The sequence below is a fragment of the Balaenoptera physalus genome (assembly GCF_965194825.1).
Source record: "Balaenoptera physalus genome assembly, chromosome: 1".
NCBI lineage: Eukaryota > Metazoa > Chordata > Mammalia > Artiodactyla > Balaenopteridae > Balaenoptera > Balaenoptera physalus.
The window spans coordinates 186301488-186321390 of record NC_138882.1 but is presented as its reverse complement, the minus strand read 5'-3'; the positions used below and the strand labels follow the sequence as shown (position 1 = coordinate 186321390).

Sequence of the window (19903 nt, the reverse complement as noted above, 5' to 3'; positions counted from 1 at the left end):
GAAACCACAGTTGAGCTCCAGGGGCCGTGCAACTAAGGAAGAAGAGCTGAAATCTCTCGTTGCAACTGAGGTGGGGCTGAAACTACAGCGGAGCTCCAGGGGCCGTGCAACTAAGGAAGAAGAGCTGAAATCTTTCTGTGCAACTGTAGGAACCACGGATTTACACACACATGGCTGGCTTTGTAAACTCAGCGCCTGCAGAACATCTGAACAAACGAGTGCTCCTGCAGCTGAGACTGGTCTAGCTTTAGCAGCTGTGGTCTTTGTGGACATGTACACATGGGGATTGGTTTAGGCCAGAATCTGAGCTGCCACCATAGCTCCCATAGCAGGTCCAGGTGCATGATTACTGCAGTCCTGGGACCTGACTTCCGTGGATCTGCACTGGTAGCCTGGTGTAAACAACACCTGACAGACATCAGGACCAATTGCCGGCAAACCCACAGTTAGGTGGGGCTGAGAGCTGTTCCAAAAACCGTAATTTGTTGGCCAGCACAAGGGGTGAAAAGTGACAACAGAGTACCTTCACAGGTGAACACCTCCAGAGGAGGCAAACTCAGTGCCTTCTCTCCCAGTGGGAGCCCTCCAATCCCACCTACCTCACATCACAGATCAGAAACATAGCTCAGAAACAGATTTGGGGGCCTCTACTCCAACAACTATGGAGCAAGCCCTGCCCCTGACAGGGTCGTGACAACCACAGAGTAAAGAGGAGGCCCCTTTCAATATCCAGTGCAGGCTCAGGTCACCACAACATCAGTCACACCTTCTATCAATGGGATAATAGCCAGCATACACTGAGGAAAGAGGAGGCAGATATACATATTAAAAACAGCCCTCACACCAAAACATATTAAACCCACGCTGGCTACACAGGAACATTCCCACCTAAAAAAATGCCCTCCAAGACAGTCTGGGGGTCAGGAATTGAAAGGAAGAACCCCCAGAGCATTTGGCATTGAAGGCCAGTGGGGCCTGAGTGCAATAGCTCCACGGGGCTGGGAGAAACTGAGTCTCCACTCTTGGAGGGTGCACACAAGAACTCACAGTCACCGTGACCCAGCACAAAGCAATACTTCCATAGGAACCAGGGTAGACCTAACTAGGGGTCCTGGAGGGTCTCCTGGGTTGGTGGGGGGTGGCTGTAACTCACTGTGGGGGCAAGGACACAGGCCCCAGAGGCCCCAGGGAATATTGATCAGTGTGAGCTCTCCCAGATGTCCCCGTTTTGGCACCAAGAATTGGCCCCATCCGACAGCCTACAGGCTCCAGAGCTGGAACCCCTCAGGCCAAACAACCAGCAAGACAGGAACACAGCCTCACCCATCAGTAAACAGGCTGCATAAAGTCATACTGGTCTCACAACTACCTCAAAACACACTCCTTGACACAGCCTGCCCACCAGGGGATAAGACCCAGTTCCACCCACCAGAGGGACAAAACCCAGTTCCACCCACCAGAGGGCAAGCAACAGTCATCCCCCACTGAGAAGTCTGCATAAGCCCATGGACCAACCTCACCCACCAGGAGGCAGACACCAGAAGCAAGAGGAACTACAATCCTGCAGCCTGCGGAAAGGAGACCATGAACACGGAAAGTTAGACAAAACATGAGAAACAGAGAAACATGTTGCAAATGAAGGAACAAAATAAAAACCCAAAAGAAGAACTAAATGAAGAGGAGATAAGCAATCTACCTGAAAAAGAATTCAAAATAATAATAGTAAAGATGAACCAAAATCTTGATGAAAGAATGGAGGCACAGATCGAAAAGATATAAGAAATGTTTAACAAGGACCTAGAAGAACTAAAGAACAAACAGTGATAAACAACACAATAACTGAAAATAAAAATACACTAGAAGGGATCAATAGAATAACTGAGGCAGAAGAACGGATAAGTGAGCTGGAAGATAGAATGGTGGAAATAACTGCCATAGAGCAGAATAAAAAAAATAGAATGAAATGACACGAGGAGTCTCAGAGACCTCTGGAACAACATTAAACACACCAACATTCGAATAATAGGGGTCACAGAAGAAGAGGAGAAAGAGAAAGGGTCTGAGAAAATATTTAAAGAGATTAGAGTCAAACACTTCCCTAACATGGGAAAGGAAATAGTCAATCAATTCCAGAAAGTACAGAGAGTCCCATACAGAATAAACCCAAGGAGAAACAGGTTGAGACACATATTATTCAAACTAACAAAAATTAAATACAGAGTAAAATATTAAAAGAAGCAAGGGAGAAGCAACAAATAACAAAGGGAATCCCCATAAGGTTATCAGCTGATTTTTCAACAGAAACTCTGTAGGCAAGAAGGGAGTGGCAAGATATATTTAAAGAAATGAAAGGGAAAAACCTACAACCAAGATTACTGTACCCAGCAAGGATCTCATTCAGATTCCATGGAGAAATCAAAAGCTTTACAGACAAGCAAAAGCTGAGAGAGTTCAGCACCACCAAACCAGCTTTACAACAAATGCTAAAGGAACTTCTCTAGGCAAGAAGCACAAGAGAAGGAAAACACCTGCAATAACAAACCCAAAACAGTTAAGAAAATGGTAATAGGAACATACATATCAATAATTACCTTAAATGTAAATGGATTAAATGCTCCAACCAGAACACACAGACTGGCTGAATGGATAAAAAAACAGGACCTGTATATATGCTGTCTACAAGAGACCCATTTCAGACCTAGGGATACATACAGACTGAAAGTGAGGGGATGGTAAAGATACTCGATGCAAATGGAAATCAAAAGAAAGCTGGAGTAACAATACTCATATCAGACAAAATAGACTTTAAAATAAAGACTGTTACAAGAGACAAAGAAGGAAACAACATAATGATCCAGGGATCCATCCAAGAAGAAGATATAACAATTGTAAATATTTATGCATCCAACATAGGAGCACCTCAATACATAAGGCAAATGCTAACAGCCATAAAAAGGGAAACTCACAGTAACACAATAACACTGGAGGATTTTAACATCCCACTTACACCAATGGACAGATCATTCAGACACAAAATAAATAAGGAAACGCAAGCCTTAAATTACACATTAGACCAAATAGACTTAATTGATATTTATAGAACATTCCACCAGAATGCAGCAGAATACACTTTCTTCTCAAGTGCACGTGGAACATTCTCCAGGATAGATCACATCTTGGGTCACAAATCAAGCCTCAGTAAATTTAAGAAAATTGAACTCATATCACACATCTTTTCTGATCACAACGCTATGAGATTAGAAATCAATTACAGGAAAAAAAAACTGTAAAAAAACACAAACACATGGAAGCTAAACAACATGCTGCTAAATAACTAAGAACTCACTGAAGAAATCAAAAAATACCGCAATGACAATGAAAACATAACCTAAAACCTATGGGATGCAGCAAAAGCAGTTCTAAGAGGGAAGTTTATAGCAATACAATCCTACCTTAAGAAACAAGAAACAACTCAAATGAACAACCTAACCTTACTCCTAAAGCAACTAGAGAAAGAAGAACAAACAAAACCCAAAGTTAGTAGAAGGAAAGAAATCATAAAGATCAGAGAAGAAATAAATGAAATAGAAATGAAGAAAACAATAGCAAAGATCAATCAAATTAAAAGCTGGTTCTTTGAGAAGATAAACAAAATTGATAAACCTTTAGCCAGACTCATCAAGAAAAAAAGGGAGAGGACTCAAATCAATAAAATTAGAAATGGAAAAGGAGAAATCGCAACTGATGCCACAGAAATACAAAGGATCATAACAGACTACTACAAGCAACTATATGCTAATAAAATGGATAACCTGGAAGAAATGGACAAATTCTTAGAAAGGTACAACCTTCCAAGACTGAACCAGGAAGAAATAGAAAATATGAACAGATCAATCACGAGTAATGAAATTGAAACTGTGCTTAAAAAGCTTCCAACAAATAAAAGTCTAGGACCATATGGCTTCACAGGCGAATTCTATCAAACATTTAGAGAAGAGCTAACACTTATCCTTCTGAAACTATTCCACAAAGTTGCAGAGGAAGAAACACTCCCAAGTTCATTCTACAAGGCACCATCATCCTGATACCAAAACCAGTGATATCACGAAAAGAAGAAAATTACAGACGAACATCACTGTTGAACATAAACACAAAAATCCTCAACAAAATAGAATCCTAGCAAACAGAATCCAACAACACATTAAAAGGATCATACACCATGATCAAGTGGGATTTTTCCCAGGGATGCAAGGATTCTTCAATATACGCAAATCAATCAATGTGATACACCATATTAACAAATTAAAGAATAAAAGCCATATGATCATCTCAATAGATGCAGAAAAAGCTTTTGACAAAATTCAACACCCATTTATGATAAAAACTCTCCAGAAAGTGGGCATAGAGGGAACCTACCTCAACATAATAAAGGCCATATTCAAGAAACCCACAACAAGCATCATTCTCAATGGTGAAAAACTGAAAGCATTTCCTCTAAGATCAGGAACAAGACAAGGATGTCCACTCTCGCCACTCTTATTCAACATAGTATTGGAAGTCCTAGCCATGGCAATCAGAGAAGAAAAAGAAATAAAAGGAATACAAATTGGAAAAGAAGAAGTAAAACTGTCACTGTTTGCAGATGACATGATACTATACATAGAAAATCTTAAAGTTGCCACCAGAAAACTACTAGAAGTAGTCAATGAATTTGGTAAGGTTGCAGGATACAAAATTAATGCACAGAGATCTCTTGTATTCCTATACACTAACAATGAAAGATCAGAAAGAGAAATTAAGGAAACAATCTCATTTACCATCACAGCAAAAATAATAAAACACCTAGGAATAAATCTACCTAAGGAGGCAAAAGACCTGTACTCAGAAAACTATAAGATACTGATGAAAGAAATCAAACAATTAGAGAGATATACCATGTTCTTGGATTGGAAGAATCAATTTTGTGAAAATGACTATACTACCCAAAGGAACATACAGATTTAATGCAATCCCTATCAAATTACCAATGGCATTTTTCACAGAATTAGAACAAAATATCTTACAATTTGTATGGAAACTCAAAAGACCCCGAATCACCAAAGCAGTCCTGAGAAAGAAAAACGGAGCTGGAGGAATCAGACTCCCTGGCTTCAGACTATACACAAAGGCACAGTAATCAAGACAGTATGGTACTGGCACAAAATCAGAAATATAGAACCATGGAACAAGATAGAAAGTCCTGAGATAAACCCATGTGCCAATGGTCACCTAACCTATGACAAAGGAGGCAAGAGTACATCAACACAATGGAGAAAAAACAGTCTCTTCAGTAAGTGGTGCTGGGAAAACTGGACAGCTCCATGTAAAAGAATGAAATTAGAGCATTCCCTAACACCATACACAAAAATAAACTCAAAATAGATTAAAGAACTAAATGTAAGGCTGGATACTATAAAACTCTTAGAGGAAAACAGGTAGAACACCCTCTGACATAAATAGCAGCAAGATCTTTTTTGATGCACCTCATGAAGTAATGAAAATAAGAGCAAAAATAAAGAAATGAGACCTAATTAAACTTAAAAGCTTTTGCACAGCAAAGGACACCATAAACAAAATGAAAAGACGACCCACAAAATAGGAGAAAATATTTGCAAATGAAGAAACCAATAAGGGATTCATCTCCAAAATATACAAAGAGCTCATACAGCTCAATATCAAAAAAAAAAAATCACTGAATCAAAAAATGGGCAGAAGACCTAAATAGACATTTCTCCAAAGAAGACATGCAGATTGCCAACAAACACATGAAAAGATGCTCAGCATCACTAACTATTGGAGAAATGCAAATCAAAACTACAATGAGGTATCACCTCACACCAGTCAGAATGGCCATCATGAAAAAAATCTACAAACGATAAATTCTGGAGAGGATGTGGAAAAAAGGGGACTCTCTTACACTGTTGGTGGGAATGTAAATTGGTATAGCCACTATGGAGAACAGCATAAAAGTTTCTTAAAAACTCAAAATAGAGCTACCATATGATCCTGCAAGCCCACTCCTGGGCATATATCTGCAGAAAACCATAATTCGAAAAGACACATGTACCCCAGTGTTCATTGCAACACTATTTACAATAGCCAGGACTTGGAGGCAACCTAAATGTCCATTGATAAAGGAATGGATAAAGAAGATGTGGTACATATATACAATGGAATATTACTCAGCCATAAAAAAGAATGAAATAATGCCATTTGCAGCAACATGGATAGACCTAGAGATTGTCATACTGAGTGAAGTAAGTCACACAGAGAAAGACCAATATCATATGATATCACTTATATGTAGAATCTAAAAAAAATGGTACAAATGAACTTATTTTAAAAACAGAAATAGAGTTATAGATGTAGAAAACAAACTTATGGTTGCCAAGGAGGAAATGGGTAGGGAGAGATAAATTAGAAGTTTGGGATTGACATATACACACTACCATATGTAAAAAAGATAACTAATAAGAACCTACTGTATAGCACAGGGAACTCTACTCAATACTCTGTAATGACCTATATGGGAAAAGAATCTGAAAAAGAATGAACATATGTATATGTATATGTATAACTGACTCACTTTGCTGTACACCTGAAACTAACACAACATTGTAAATCAACTATACTCCAATAAAAATTTTAAAAAAGAGAAAAAAAATCCACAAGGAGATATCACCTCAGAACATTTAGAATGGCTGTTATAAAGATAAGAGATGACAAGTGTTGATGAGGACATGGAGAAAAGGGAGCCCTTGAACACTGTTGCTGGGAATGTAAGCTGATGCAGCCACTGTGGAAAACAGTACATAGGTTCCTCAAAAAATTAAATATACAACTACCATATAATCCAGCTATTCCACTTCTGGGTAGATATATGAGTGAAATGAAATCAGTATCTCAAAAAATATCTGCAGCCTCAGTTTCACTGAAGCATTATTTACAGTAGCAAGGCATGTAAACAATCTAAGGGTCCATCAATGGATGATGGAGAAAATATGAATGTATTTATTTATATATATATATATATGAATATTACTCACCCATACATCCATAAGAAAGAAAGAAAATCTGCCACTTTCGGTAACATGGACGGACCGTGACGGCATTATGCTAAGTGAAATAAGTAAAGAAAGACCTATGGGGAAAGACATAAAGGTGGTTACAAGGTACAAACTTCCAGTTACAAAATAAATAAGTCAAGGGGATGTAATGTGTCTGTCATAGCACAGTGACAAAAGTTAAAAACATTGTATGCTGTGTATGAAAATTGCAAAGAGAGTAGATCTTTAAAATTCTCATCATGAGAAAAAAAACTTATATTTATGTGATGTGATGTATGATAACTAAATTTCTTGTGGTGATCATTTCACAATGTATACATGTTACATCATTATGTTGTACACTGGAAAAGGAATACAATGTTATAGGTCAATTATACCTCAATAAAACTGGAAAAATTCTTCTAGGAAAATATGCCGAAAGAAAAATGAAAAAAAAATATAAGGAGACAGGGCTTTTACAGTGAAAAAGAAAAACCCACAAATATTTGCATGTCTGACTGGCTTAGCTGTGTAAACTATGACAGCCAGCGGAGAAGCAGTAGAGAGAGTGTGGCCGTACCAGCCTGAGCTCACCCTCACCACACAGACCATAACACGCGCACTTGGATGGTGTGTGCAGGATTAAATAGCAGTATAAGGGGGAAAGGAACTTCACTTTTCTTACCAGTAGGGAAAAACCACTGCTTTCATTATTGGTAAATTTTCTTCCTAGAGCCACTGTTCTCAAATTTTCAGTCTCAAGATGCCTTTATATTTTTAAAATATATCGATGATCCTAAAGAGCTTTTGAGTATCTGGGTTATATTTATCAATATTTGTCATGCTAGTTACAATGGGAAAATGTTTAAAACTCATTTATCAATTCAATTATGCATCACAATACCAACCCATGACATAAATAACACAGCTTTACCAAAAGATGTTATGTTTTCCAAAACTATAAATAAATAAATAAATAGATAGATAAAAAATTTTTTAAAGTAATGTGAAGTGTCTCATTTAAAAAATATAAACTCTTTATTGGGATATAATTTACTACTATGCAGTTCATCTTTTTCTGTAACTTAATTTTTATTTTATATTGGAGTATGGTTGATTTACAATGTTGTGTTAGTTTCAGGTGTACAGCAAAGTGATTCAGTTATACATATACATGTATCTATTTTCTTCAGATTCTTTTCCCATATAGGTTATGAAAGAATATTAAGTAGAGCTCTCCTCCACACTGGACCTTGGCTGACCCTGGCCTGACTCCCAGGTGCAAGTATCCCAGGAGGACTTGTAGGGAAGGAAACCTGCCGTGAACTCAAGGGAGGAGAAAGCGCCGGGGAGACAACCTCTCCCGCACTCCCCCACCCACTGCCAAATGCCTCTGGTCCCCTTATGGACTTTGCACCCAGGTGGGTGCTGGGGCCCTCTCCTGCACAGGGACAGGTGCAGCTGTCCTGCAGCTGAGACTTCTCTAGAGGAGGGACACAGGAATATGTGAGGACCCCAGAGCCAGCTGGCTCTGACTCTGCACCTGATAGAGGGAAAGGGCTCACCTGCCCTGCAGGTCCTGGTGTGGGTCCTGGTCTCAGCGTCTCATCCTCTCCCTTCCAGAGATCCGGAGTCCAGTGGGTGTGGCCTCAAGCCTTGCCCCGACCCCCTGGGTTCCCAGCCCAAGGAAACAAACTCCTCCCAACTCCCTGGTCAATCTGGTCCTTGATCCCCACGGTCCTGTGAGTTTCCACCGGGAAACAGAAACCAGCTTTGATCAGGTACACCACACTAATACTGTTAGGAATGTTTCCCATTTGCTGTTCCAGGGACTTGCTGATCCAGGACCTTTCTCCTTCAGATGGAGCCAACCTGCACTGGTGAGGCCCCTCATGTGGATAAAATGCAGGTAAATCCAGACCCTTCTCCCTCCATTTTCCTACGTGTGACCTTGAACCAGTCAAGGGATCCCCTCTCCCCATGGCCTCTGTTCCTCTCAGGCTCACACCCCGTATCTCCCAGAGATGCAGGAAAGAGGAAAGTGTGTGAAGAAAAGAATGAAGAAGCCCCAAACGAGGTGACACTCGTCAGAAAGTTCACACTCACAGAACGCTTGGGGAATTTCATGACATTGGAAGTCCAAAGGATCAAATGTGGGAGGCTGATACAAACTTAGTAAGGAGGATGACAATTTACAAAACATAGAAAAGATGCTGACGCCCTGTCATCAGTTATGAGAAGAAGGCAGTCACTGTTCACACGACTCTTGATAAGTTTCTCACAAGGAAATAAAACACTTTAATTCTCAACATCTTAAATTACAGTGTGCTAAGTCAATGGTAGTTTACTAGTTTTTATTTATCTGTATATTTATAATCACAGCAAGAGAGTTCTTAAATTTTTTAAAGGTCAGAGGATAATCATAATTTTTTCTACTGATTATTAAGATTGTGTTGTAGTTTCAGTTTGCACATTCATTTTTTTATTGTTGGGGAAGAATAATTCCTCTAACCTTCTACTTTCTTCAACTGATCTAATAATCAAGTTGACATAAGACAGGTTAACACAAGAAAAAAAGAAGTTTAAATGGGAATGTTTGGGAGTCTCACAAGCACAGTGAGATCCCAGGAGAAGACAAGCAATGGAGGTTTATGTGTGATCTCAGGACACAGAATGCGAAAGGGGCCCCAGGCTTCAAAGGGGAAGAGGGTGATTCACAGAAGAGCAGGTGTTTGGTAATTAGATATTTGTCCAGCCATACAGGTACGTCATTCAGATAAAGTTATCTCTTGGTAATGACTCTCTCTCTGGCCAGGCCCCCTTTCTAAATTCTTTTAGGTAGTGCAGAGAGAGGGAAAAGGTTTTCTTTGTTTCAGTTGGCTGTGTCTTGATTGCCTATAGCTCCAAAAATGTGCATACCAATGTGGCACATTTGGGGGGTGGTGTTTTTAATCCCTTCACCCTCCTGCACTACTGTGGTCTAGGTACAGCTCTGCTTGTATTAAATTTATTTTTCAGCTTATGTGTTTTTTGTCTACCTCAATAGAATGTAAGGTCTGTACATGTGACCTAACGTAAGAGTGGGTCACATTCACTCTTGGATGGTTCCCCGACACCCAGAGTAGCAGTTGGCACACTCTAGATACTAAGTAAATACATTTTTCTAATTGAGTAATGATTGACAAATATAATCGTAGATATTTAAATTGCACAATGATGATGATGTGATATATTGCACATATACATTGTGAAAAGGTTACCAAGATCAGGATAATTAAGACATCCATCACCTAATAGTTAATTCTTTTTGTGTGTGTAGTGAGAATGCTTAAGATCTACTCTCAGCAAGTTCAACTATACAATATTATATTATTAACTATAGTCACTGTGTGTGTCTTAGATTTTTGAAGAGATAACTGAACACCCATGTTTATTGCAACATTTTTCACAATAGCCACAATATGGAAACACCTAAATGTCCTTTGATGGATGAATGAATAAAGAAAAGGTGGTACAGGTACATAATGGTATATTATTCAGCCATAGAAAGAAGGAAATCCTGCCATTTGGGAAAACATGGATGAAGCGGCAGGGCATTATGCTAAGTGAAGTAAGCCAGAGAGAAAAAGACAACTATTATATGCAATCTTTATATGTAGAATCCAAAAAGAAAAGAACAATTTCACAGAAACAGAGAATAGGATGGTGGTTGCCAGGCACTCGGCCAAGGGGTATGGGGAGAAGGGTAAAAATTTTCAGTTATATGAAGAATAAGTAAGTACATTTAAATGGATCAAGTAGAAAGGAGTGAGGGGGCAATATTGGGTGTTGGGTACTAGGGGGTGTCATGTGTGCTGGATACTTCCCAGTGAAGGTGCCCACAGAGTCCCCACCTCGATGGGTTCCTGCTGTCCGCAACCCTGGTCACTAGAGGAGTTTTCCCACAAACGGGAGGCCAGTGCCCGTGAGGCCACTGCAGGTCGTCCCTGCGCTCCTCCTTCCTTTGTGCTGGGCAAGCAATGGATCCTGGTTTGACTTGTATTTCCCATGACCTTTCTACGGGTCAAAGTAGACAATCTGGTGTCACTTGGATGACGAAGACACAGTGTCAGACCTCCTTCTTTCTCATTTCCTCCTGAAGAGCACAATTCTCAAAGTATGGAGGCTGTGTTGAGCGAGGACACTAAATGGCAAAATTTCCAAAGAGCAACCCTTTCCTTGGCCTAAATACCAAGACGGGGACCCTCCACTTCCCACCTAACTTGCTCGTCGTCTTTGCATCGAGAATGGATGCTATTTACCCTCTCTCTCCAGACTGTCCATTGGCCAGACCCTGTGACTTTGGGCTGGGGCTGGGGGCAGCCACTGGAGCCTAATGCAGGTCAGGCCAAGCAAATCCAGTCTCTTGGGAAGTCCCAGCCCCAAGCACTGGCCCTCAGTGCTCCCAATGACCTCAGACACAAGTCCCCAGGCTTGAAGGGACACAGCCCTGTGAGTGCCAGAGGACATGTCTCCTGCTCAGCTGCCATTTCTCTTTCCCCCCCTCATTCTGGGCCCTGCAGCAGCTCCTCTGGAAATTCTCTGCCCTCTCCCTCTTCCTTCCTTCAGTCCCTATGGTCCAATCCCACCTGGAGAGGGTCCCAGACATCCTCCCCATCCAACATGTCTCTACAAACCTGTCCCTCGGGATTAATTGCCTGGACCCAGGGTAATGTTGCCATCAAACCTTTATTGATGAGGAAGAAAGAGCAACAGCTCCTTGTTTATAGCAAGATATTAGTGGATCTAGAGTGGAACCAGAGCCTGTTGAGAACTAGAGGGGGCAAGGAGGGTCAACACAGAGACCTGAACTTTTAAAAAGGCACAGAGGACAAGACATCTCAGGGTAAGAAGGGATCTGAGTTGGGAGAGAAGAAATACTTACTGGGCTTGAGAAGAACTTTGTCAGCTCAAGGGCTGGAACAAGAGAGCCACGGAGGGGAGAGCCTCTGCAGGGGACTGGTCCCCAGGCCCTCCCATCAGCTGTCACCTCTAGGAAGACCAGAAGAGTCAAGATCCTCCTTTATAACCTGGGAGGGGTCTCCCCCCAGCATTCCTGGGTGCCTCAATGGATCCAGAGGAGCACTGGGGAACTCTATGCCTTGGGGTTAGTCATAAACTCCAAAATAACTCAGAGGAATTAAAGCAGAATTCCTTGATTTCTGTTGATCCCAGTGGAAGGGTGTCCCAGCATTGTAGCCAGGCTCCAGTTTCTAGAAGAGGTGATGTTGATGGGCTGCAGAAAGAGAGGACTGCTGAGTTGGTTCATGCTGGAAAGGGAATTGGATGCACAGAAACATTCTAAACCCCTGAACAAAGACCCTGGAGCAATGTTTTGGAATCTCACTTGCGATCCTGTGACTGGAAAAGCAGGACAGGACGTGCCCCTGATGGGTTCAGAGGGCTGCTCTGACCTGGGCTGCAAATGAGGTCATGAAGACAGGGAATCAGGACAGGGTAGAAATGCGAAATCCAGGCTCCTCACCTGACCCTGGGAGTCCCGCTGGGCCCAGAACTGGGTGGGAAGTTCGGCACCTCTATGCACCTGTGTTCCCTCCTCCTCGATGCTCAGTGTGTCCCCTGAGCAAACAGGCTCTGAGTGGAGGTGGACAGAGGAGCTTACACTCTACTCAGGGGGAAGGGAGAGGTCTGAGCTTTTTTCTAGAACATTCCAACACTTTGACCCCTCATAGCTCCTTGGATCTCACAGAAGCTGTGATCCTATAGAGACATCCCCAGCTTGGACTCTGCTATTTGTCCATTTACACTGACATCACCTGAAGTCTGTCAGTCAGTCCTTCCTACCACTTAGGTTGTCTGACAACTCAGGGGGCCTTCTGAACCCCTCACCTGAGGGAACCTACCAATTATTCACAGTGTGGAAGTGGGCAGGTTTCTCTCCCAAGCCCACACCTGAATCCACCAGCCTAAAAATGGGAAAAGAGCAGTGAACCTTTCATTTCCTGTGAAGGTTAACTGAGGTAGTGGATAAAAAGTGCTGACACCATTGCTCACCACATTGTGTTCAATAAACAGAGAGGTTGATGATTATCATTGTTACTGATCTCACTCTATTGCAGCTTATTAATAAAGGGGTTTGGTGGCCTGAGAGTTAAAATGTCTATTGAGTGCAATCCAGTTTACCCCAATTTTATGCAAAGGCTATTTATACCCATAGCAGAAATGTGGTGAAAGGAATCTTCCGGAAAGATACCAAGGTGGAGAACACTCTTCAAAACTCCTAGCCTTCTTTGGCAGTTTTATAATTGAATTACTTGGACATCACAGTGAATGGAGGAAAGGAAGGCAAGAAGAACTCTTAGGGGTGGAGGGAGGGTCACACTTTCTTTGCATCCTGAAACTGCAAAAAATCTCCATGTGATGAAACCCAAGGTGGGAGTCATCCTTGACTATGGCAGATCATTAAACACCAAATATAGCTTCTGAACTTTGTAGGGAAAGGTGTTGGTATTTTTGAACAGTGCTTAATATGAGAAGAACAAAATTTTATTTCTGTGCCTAATGGTGTCACTTTGATCAGAACTTGTGTTGAACTTTCTTAATTTTGAGGAAATAGTAATTATCAGAATATACTTGGACAGGAGCCAATGGGGTAGTGGTTCAGCTGCCAAAGGTCCTGGACAAAGGCTGTGGCTAATTGCCATCGGGGATCGTCCTCTGTGGGAAGAACCTAAAAGAAAATGTTTATTGGTAGCAGCTGCCACGATGAGGACAGAGTTTAGTGCAACTTATCCATGTTCATGTCTCCCCCTGGGTCCAAGTTCCCAAACAGCCCACAGTGCCCACCCTCAGTGGCTCTCAGTCTCGGAAATGCCTGAATTCCCAGGGTTCACAGCCTCTCCCTCTGCTCACATTCTCAGATTTAGTCTTTTCATGCCAGTTTGCTGTGTTGATCTCATCTTTCTGGAAGGAAACACCCCAAACATGACACTGTTTCCCTTTTTAATTTCTAAACTCCACCAAGAGAAAAGTCTTTTAGTCTCCCTCTTCCCCAAGAGAAAAAAAAATATTTCACACTGTTTGGGTCATTCAAAGGGTGCCTTTAGGAATGACCTACTCCACACTGCTCAGTCCCCACCCTTACTCCTTATTGTGATTTTGACCTGACTTCTTTCAGAGCAGCCCTGACTTTAGCTTAGGGGACCATGGACATCTCCAATTGCATTTCCCTTGCTCCCTGAATAGGCTCATGATCTGCTATGTTTCTGATGTAAAATCTAAGTGACAACTTGATACAGATAGGAGTTTATGTTGTTTCCTTTGCGAATGACCCCAACGTGTTTTTGAAGTCGCTTTAATTGTGGGACATTTTGATTAAGTTGATCTGGCCAAAGATTCCCCAACAATGATGCTTTCAAGTTTTGCTTTATCTTTCCAATGTCAGGAACCAATAATCTCTTCCCTGTCTCACACCCAAGGCTATAACTGACCCTATTAGTAAAACTCAATCAATGTTTGTGCAGTGAATCAATGATTGAGTCCTTGAATCCCCTCCCCCCCATTTATTCCCTCCTGAATGAATACCAGATTCAATCAATTCATCTGGTTATAGGCAAAGATCCAATCAGGATTAACATGATGGACGGTCTGGAATCTAATCAGGCATCGCTTTCTGATTGGATGGTAGTAGTTGCAAAGGGGGAAGATGTGATTAAAAAGGCCTATAAAAGCCTCAGGCACCAAAGAAGATATGCAGAAACTTCTTTCTCTGGAGTCGCTGCCTGGGTTCTCCACCCCATCTGAGCTCTGAGCAGCCTGCCACATCAGAGCTGGTAAGTGACAGACCTCAGCTAAAGGCACTCTCATCTTCTCTATGGTCAGCAGGCTTTGAATGGTGGCTTGCAGCTATGGATGGCAGGGAGATTTTCTTTCTTTTCAGATGTACAAATGTAAGGCTTTGATTTTGCCTCTAAGTGTAATTTTGCCTTAATCCCAAACATCTTGATGTGTACTTTTGTTTATATCATTTAAAAATATCTTAACCAACCAGATTTTATTTTTTATGAAAACATCTGTTTGGAATTTTATTGTTTTATATTAAAAAGCTTTAGTTTGGACAGGGACTTCCCTGGTGGTCCAGTGGTTAAGACTCCACGCCCCCAATGCAGGGGGCACGGGTTCAATCCCTGGTTGGGGAACTAAGATCCCTATGCCTTGTGGTGTGGCCAAAAGATTAAAAAAAAAAAAAAAAAGAAAGAAAAAGATTTAGTTTGCACAAACGGCATTCATTTTAGGCATATCTGCTTCATCTTTCCCTGTTCAGTTAACTGTGGAAACTGAGATTGGAGTCTGTGTTGGGCCACAAGATGCTCCTATTCCCATAGTTTTAGGGCCCTAAGTGGTGGTCTGAAAGGTTTTCCCCCAAAAATACTGGGGTCAGCCTTCAGGCTCATGGTACCCACTTTTCAGTGCAACCTAATTGAGCAAAGCAGTGAATAGAAATGGATGGACGAGTGGTTGGGTTTCTTCCTCCTTGGTACTTGTGAGAAGCTTGTTCTGGTGCCCATAGGGGCAGAGCTATGGCTTTGGGCCCTCTGAGCCCAGAGTGGAATTCTGCTAAACTGAAGCTCTTCCACCACTGCTAGAGCAGTGACTTTGGCTCTGAGTTGGTTCTTCTGAAGGGTGGGGAGACCGAGTAAGGGGTGATCATGCTTAACCTGAGAAAGATTCCTTGTTCCCTGCAAGTTTCCACAGGATTCCTTTAGGAGCAGAGTCACGATGAGTGTCCAGGACCCCCTGAGACTCCTGGACCTGGCGGGAATGAGCTTGCTGAGGGATGAGGGCTCGGCCATCACGGCTCTGAAGGATCTGCCCACAGAGCTCTTCCCCCCACTGTTCATGGAGGCCTTCTATGGGAGATACAGCGAGACCCTGAAGGCCATGGTGCAAGCCTGGCCCTTTGTCCGCCTGCCTCTGGGGGGCCTGATGAAGATGCCTCATCTGGGAACCTTACAAGCAGTGCTGGATGGGCTTGATGTCCTGCTTGCCCAGAAAGATCATCCCAGGTGAGTCTGATCAAGGTAGTCTAGTAAGGTTTAGGGCAGCCCTGAAGAGAAAGCTGAAGTCAGGAGAGTGGATGGACAAGGGATGGAACAGAGGCTTCTGATGATGCCAATGAAGAAACACAGAGACTTGGCCATTGCTGAGCTCATTTTGGGAAATGCCTTCCAGGAGTGTAGGAGTGCCTAAGATGCAGGGGAGCCTGAAAGTACGTGTCTCAGCCAGGGATGCGTAAGGGTAATAGGTGTAGAAAGCCAGGAAGGATGGAAGGGGAAAGGAGATGGAGGAATGTGAGGCAGAGAGGGAAGAAGAGGGCAAGAAAGCAGGTGATGTCAGGGATGTGAAGTAAAAGCTCAGGTGGGAAGTCTGAGTGTTGCCTAAATTCTGAGACTGTGCTTTCATTTTGTGTGGAACTTAAACCATAGCTGCCAATCTGCTGTTTTCCCACAGGAGGTGCAAACTGCGGGTGCTGGATTTAAGGAATACCAGCCAGGACTTCTGGAAAATGTGGTCTGGAGACAGGGCCCATGGATGTTCAAGCTCACTGATGGCACAAGTGGCTGAGGACAGGTCAAGGACAAAACAGCCCGTGGCTCCCTTGGAGGTATTCATAGAACTTCATCTCAAGGAGAGGACCCTGGATGGATTCCTCACCTACCTCATCAGGTGGGTGGAGCAGAGAAAAGCTTCCATACACCTGTGCTGTAAGAAGCTGAGGATTCTTTCATTTCCCATGGAAAATACTAGGAAGGTCCTCAGTATGGTGCAGCTGGACTGTATCCAGGAGGTGCAAGTGAATTGCACCTGGCATCTGTCCACCCTGGCCATGTTTGCTCCTTTCCTGGGCCAGATGAGTAATGTGCAGAGACTCCTTCTCTCCCACATCCACCTGTCTGCACCTGGGGAGCAGGAACAGCAACACTTTGCCCAGATTACCTCTCAGTTCCTTAGGCTGCACCACCTCCGGGATCTCCATCTGGAATCTCCCTCCTACCTTGAAGGCTGCCTGGACCAGATACTCAGGTGAGTGTGCACCATTGGCCAGGTAACAGCGAACACAACACTAGAATATCAAAAGCACTGTCCCTTTTGCTTCTCTCTATCCTGAACTGTGGTATCACATAACCACCCAAATCAAGGTAGGGGCCCAAACTGGGACAGAGGCTCTAGAAAGGGACACCCTGCTAGGAAGCTATAGACTAGGGGTTAGGATCTAGTGGTGTGGGTATATGATTTCTTCTTTAGGAAGAGATATCTTGGTTTAGATGAATTAGGAAAATAACTAAGGGAAGGGGGCATTGAAGAGGGAAAACTCCATCAGGCCTGAGCATTTCTAAATGGAAGCTCTGTGCTCACCAGTGTTGTGACCACAATGAGCCTGTCTCAAATTCCCTGTTTGTAAAAGGTTGTTTTTTTCTCCTGATAAGGTAATTAATATATGGATAATGAGAGATTCTGGAGATGATCATACTAGAGCAGGAGCCTAAAGCAGAATAAAAATTGGTAGATGGTTTGCAGATGATGCAGGAATGTAACTGAGCTCTTGCAGACTGGCAACCTCAGTTGATGTTGTGAGATCTTGCCCTGGTTTGTCCACTATACACGTCAACCACAAGGCTTACCTGGCCTGAGATATGCGTGCCTGTGGGCCAAACATGGGCTGAAGGAAACCTGAGTAGGAAGCATTTTATGTATGTATCTTACTATTAAAATTCAGTGATGCCCACTCTTTACTGAGACAAGGTGTCAGGCTCTCCCCTGAGTGTGTTCTAGTGTACTCCATTATCTTTGTTCATTCTCATAAGAAGTGTAGTAAGTTTTTGTATGCTTGACTAATGAGGAAAGAGAGCTTTCAACTTGACTCAGTCACACAGGAAGGTGAAAGGACTCAGGTTAAAATGAGACGGGGCATTCTGGGTATTGATCATTATCAGATGATCAGACTAACCTTGGGCTTGGGCAAATCACTTGTCTCCCTACTTGAGGTCAACTTCCACATCGGTTTCTAAGACCTAATTGCTCTGTTTCTCCCCAGGTGCCTGATGACCCCCTTGGACAACCTTGCAATAACTCACTGCCTCCTTTCGGATTCAGACTTGAGTCATCTGTCCCAGTGTCCGAACATCAGTCAGCTAAAGGGCCTGGATCTGAGTGGCGTCACCCTGACCTACTCTAGTCCTGAGCTCCTCCCAGTTCTGTTGGAGAAAGTTGCAGCCACCCTCCAGGAACTGTATTTAGAGCAATGTGGGATCAGGGACTCTCACCTCGAAGCCATCTTGCAATCCCTGAGCCGCTGCTCTCAGCTCATGTTCTTCAGCCTGCGTGGAAACCTCATCTCCATGGCCATCATGGAGAAGCTGCTGCGACACACCTCCGGGCTGCCCAGTTTAAGTCAAGAGCTGTATCCTGTCCCTCAGGAGAGTTACAGCTCTCAGGGGATCCTCCAACTGGGAAAATTTGCCCAGTGTCAGGCTGAACTGTTTGAGATTCTGAGAGTCTTAGGACATCCCAGGATCATCTGGATTAGTTCCAGCCCCTGTCTGCACTGTGGAGATAACATATTCTATCATCCCCAGCCCATCATATACCTCTGAAATACCCCTAACTACTTGGGTGCATCTAAAAGCTTTCTTCTGAGCACTTGGAAACTGATATCTAGGACATAGTTCCATCATGAAGGGAAAACAGAGCCATGGTTTCAGACATCTGCTCAATGTGAATGGGAGAAGAAAAAGTGATTAAGGGAGGGTGCAGGAATGCAGAGGGAAAAGTTGACTCTGACAGGTAATAGGCCTTTTGGGGAAATGTGTCTTATAGAGTTAGAAATATGAACCTAAATTTCTGGAGGTGGATTGAGTCTTGAGACCCACGTGTTGGAGTTATCCCTGGGTAGATGGTTGTAAACGAATGGTCAGAAATAAAGAGACCCTCAGTGTAAACTGACTGCTGCCCTCCCTGCTGTATTATCCTGATTTCTCAGTTTATACTGCAGGAATCTCCAGATACTGATGGAAGAAAAAAATGGCTCTGAATTGTCTATGATCTCTAATCTTACCATTCCTGCCAGTTCTTTAGTCTGGGGCATCTCTTACTTCCTTGCTTATTTCTGTGGCTGTTCAGTGGGTTAATACACACAAAGAGGAACATATTCAGTGGTCAGTGAGCCACTGGAGTGAAGAACTCTTGGCAGGGCCCTCACTTCTGGCTCAGGCCATGACCCTGGACGTGAGCAGTCCTCATGCTTCTCTTGGTGGGTCCATAAGTCTCAGTTCTTCACTTTTCAGTGTAGGGGGAATGGGCTTTACTGCACAAGGCATGGCTCCCAGTTCTGGAAGGGGTCATCCACACTGCAGATAAGCTGAACCTCTGGACCCATGGTGAGTAATGGTCCTTCCTGAATTAATCTAGTTGGATCAGGGAAGTTATACAAATTTCTTTTAGCAAACTACTAAAATCATACAGGCATGTAACATGGTTTTAGTGTTTTTATACCTCATTAAAAATTATAGAGCACTTCTGGTCACGCCATCGTTGCGTCGTGGCGTTCCTCATCAAGATACAGTAGAAATACGTCTACACGTGGAACTGCTCCTACAGAACACCCACTGAACGCTGGCAGAAAATGTCACACCTCCCAAAAGCCGTGTGGATGAAAGGCTTTTGGTGCTCCAGCCAGGCATCAGGGCCGTGCCTCTGAGGTGGGAAAGCCAACTTCAGGACACTGGTCCACAAGAGACCTCCCAGCTCCACGTAATACC

At 43.0% G+C, this 19903-nt stretch overlaps 1 protein-coding gene across 3 annotated transcripts in view; it reads left to right on the top strand.

Moving 5' to 3' along the window:
• LOC309639717 (PRAME family member 8-like) overlaps positions 1–19647 on the top strand; it is a 67134-nt gene extending 47487 nt beyond the window's left edge. Inside the window, exons 2-5 of one of the 3 annotated variants that reach the window (XM_082417305.1) lie at positions 14890–14917; positions 15831–16150; positions 16596–17168; positions 18181–19647. In XM_082417305.1, coding sequence (XP_082273431.1) covers positions 15864–16150; positions 16596–17168; positions 18181–18739 — 1419 coding nt within the window. In that variant the 5' untranslated portion in view covers positions 14890–14917; positions 15831–15863 and the 3' untranslated portion in view covers positions 18740–19647. Of the gene's footprint in view, positions 1–70; positions 16151–16595; positions 17169–18180 lie in introns of all 3 variants that reach the window. The other 2 variants (XM_082417303.1, XM_082417304.1) reach the window with 2 other exon arrangements.
• The last annotated feature ends 256 nt before the right edge of the window (positions 19648–19903 follow it).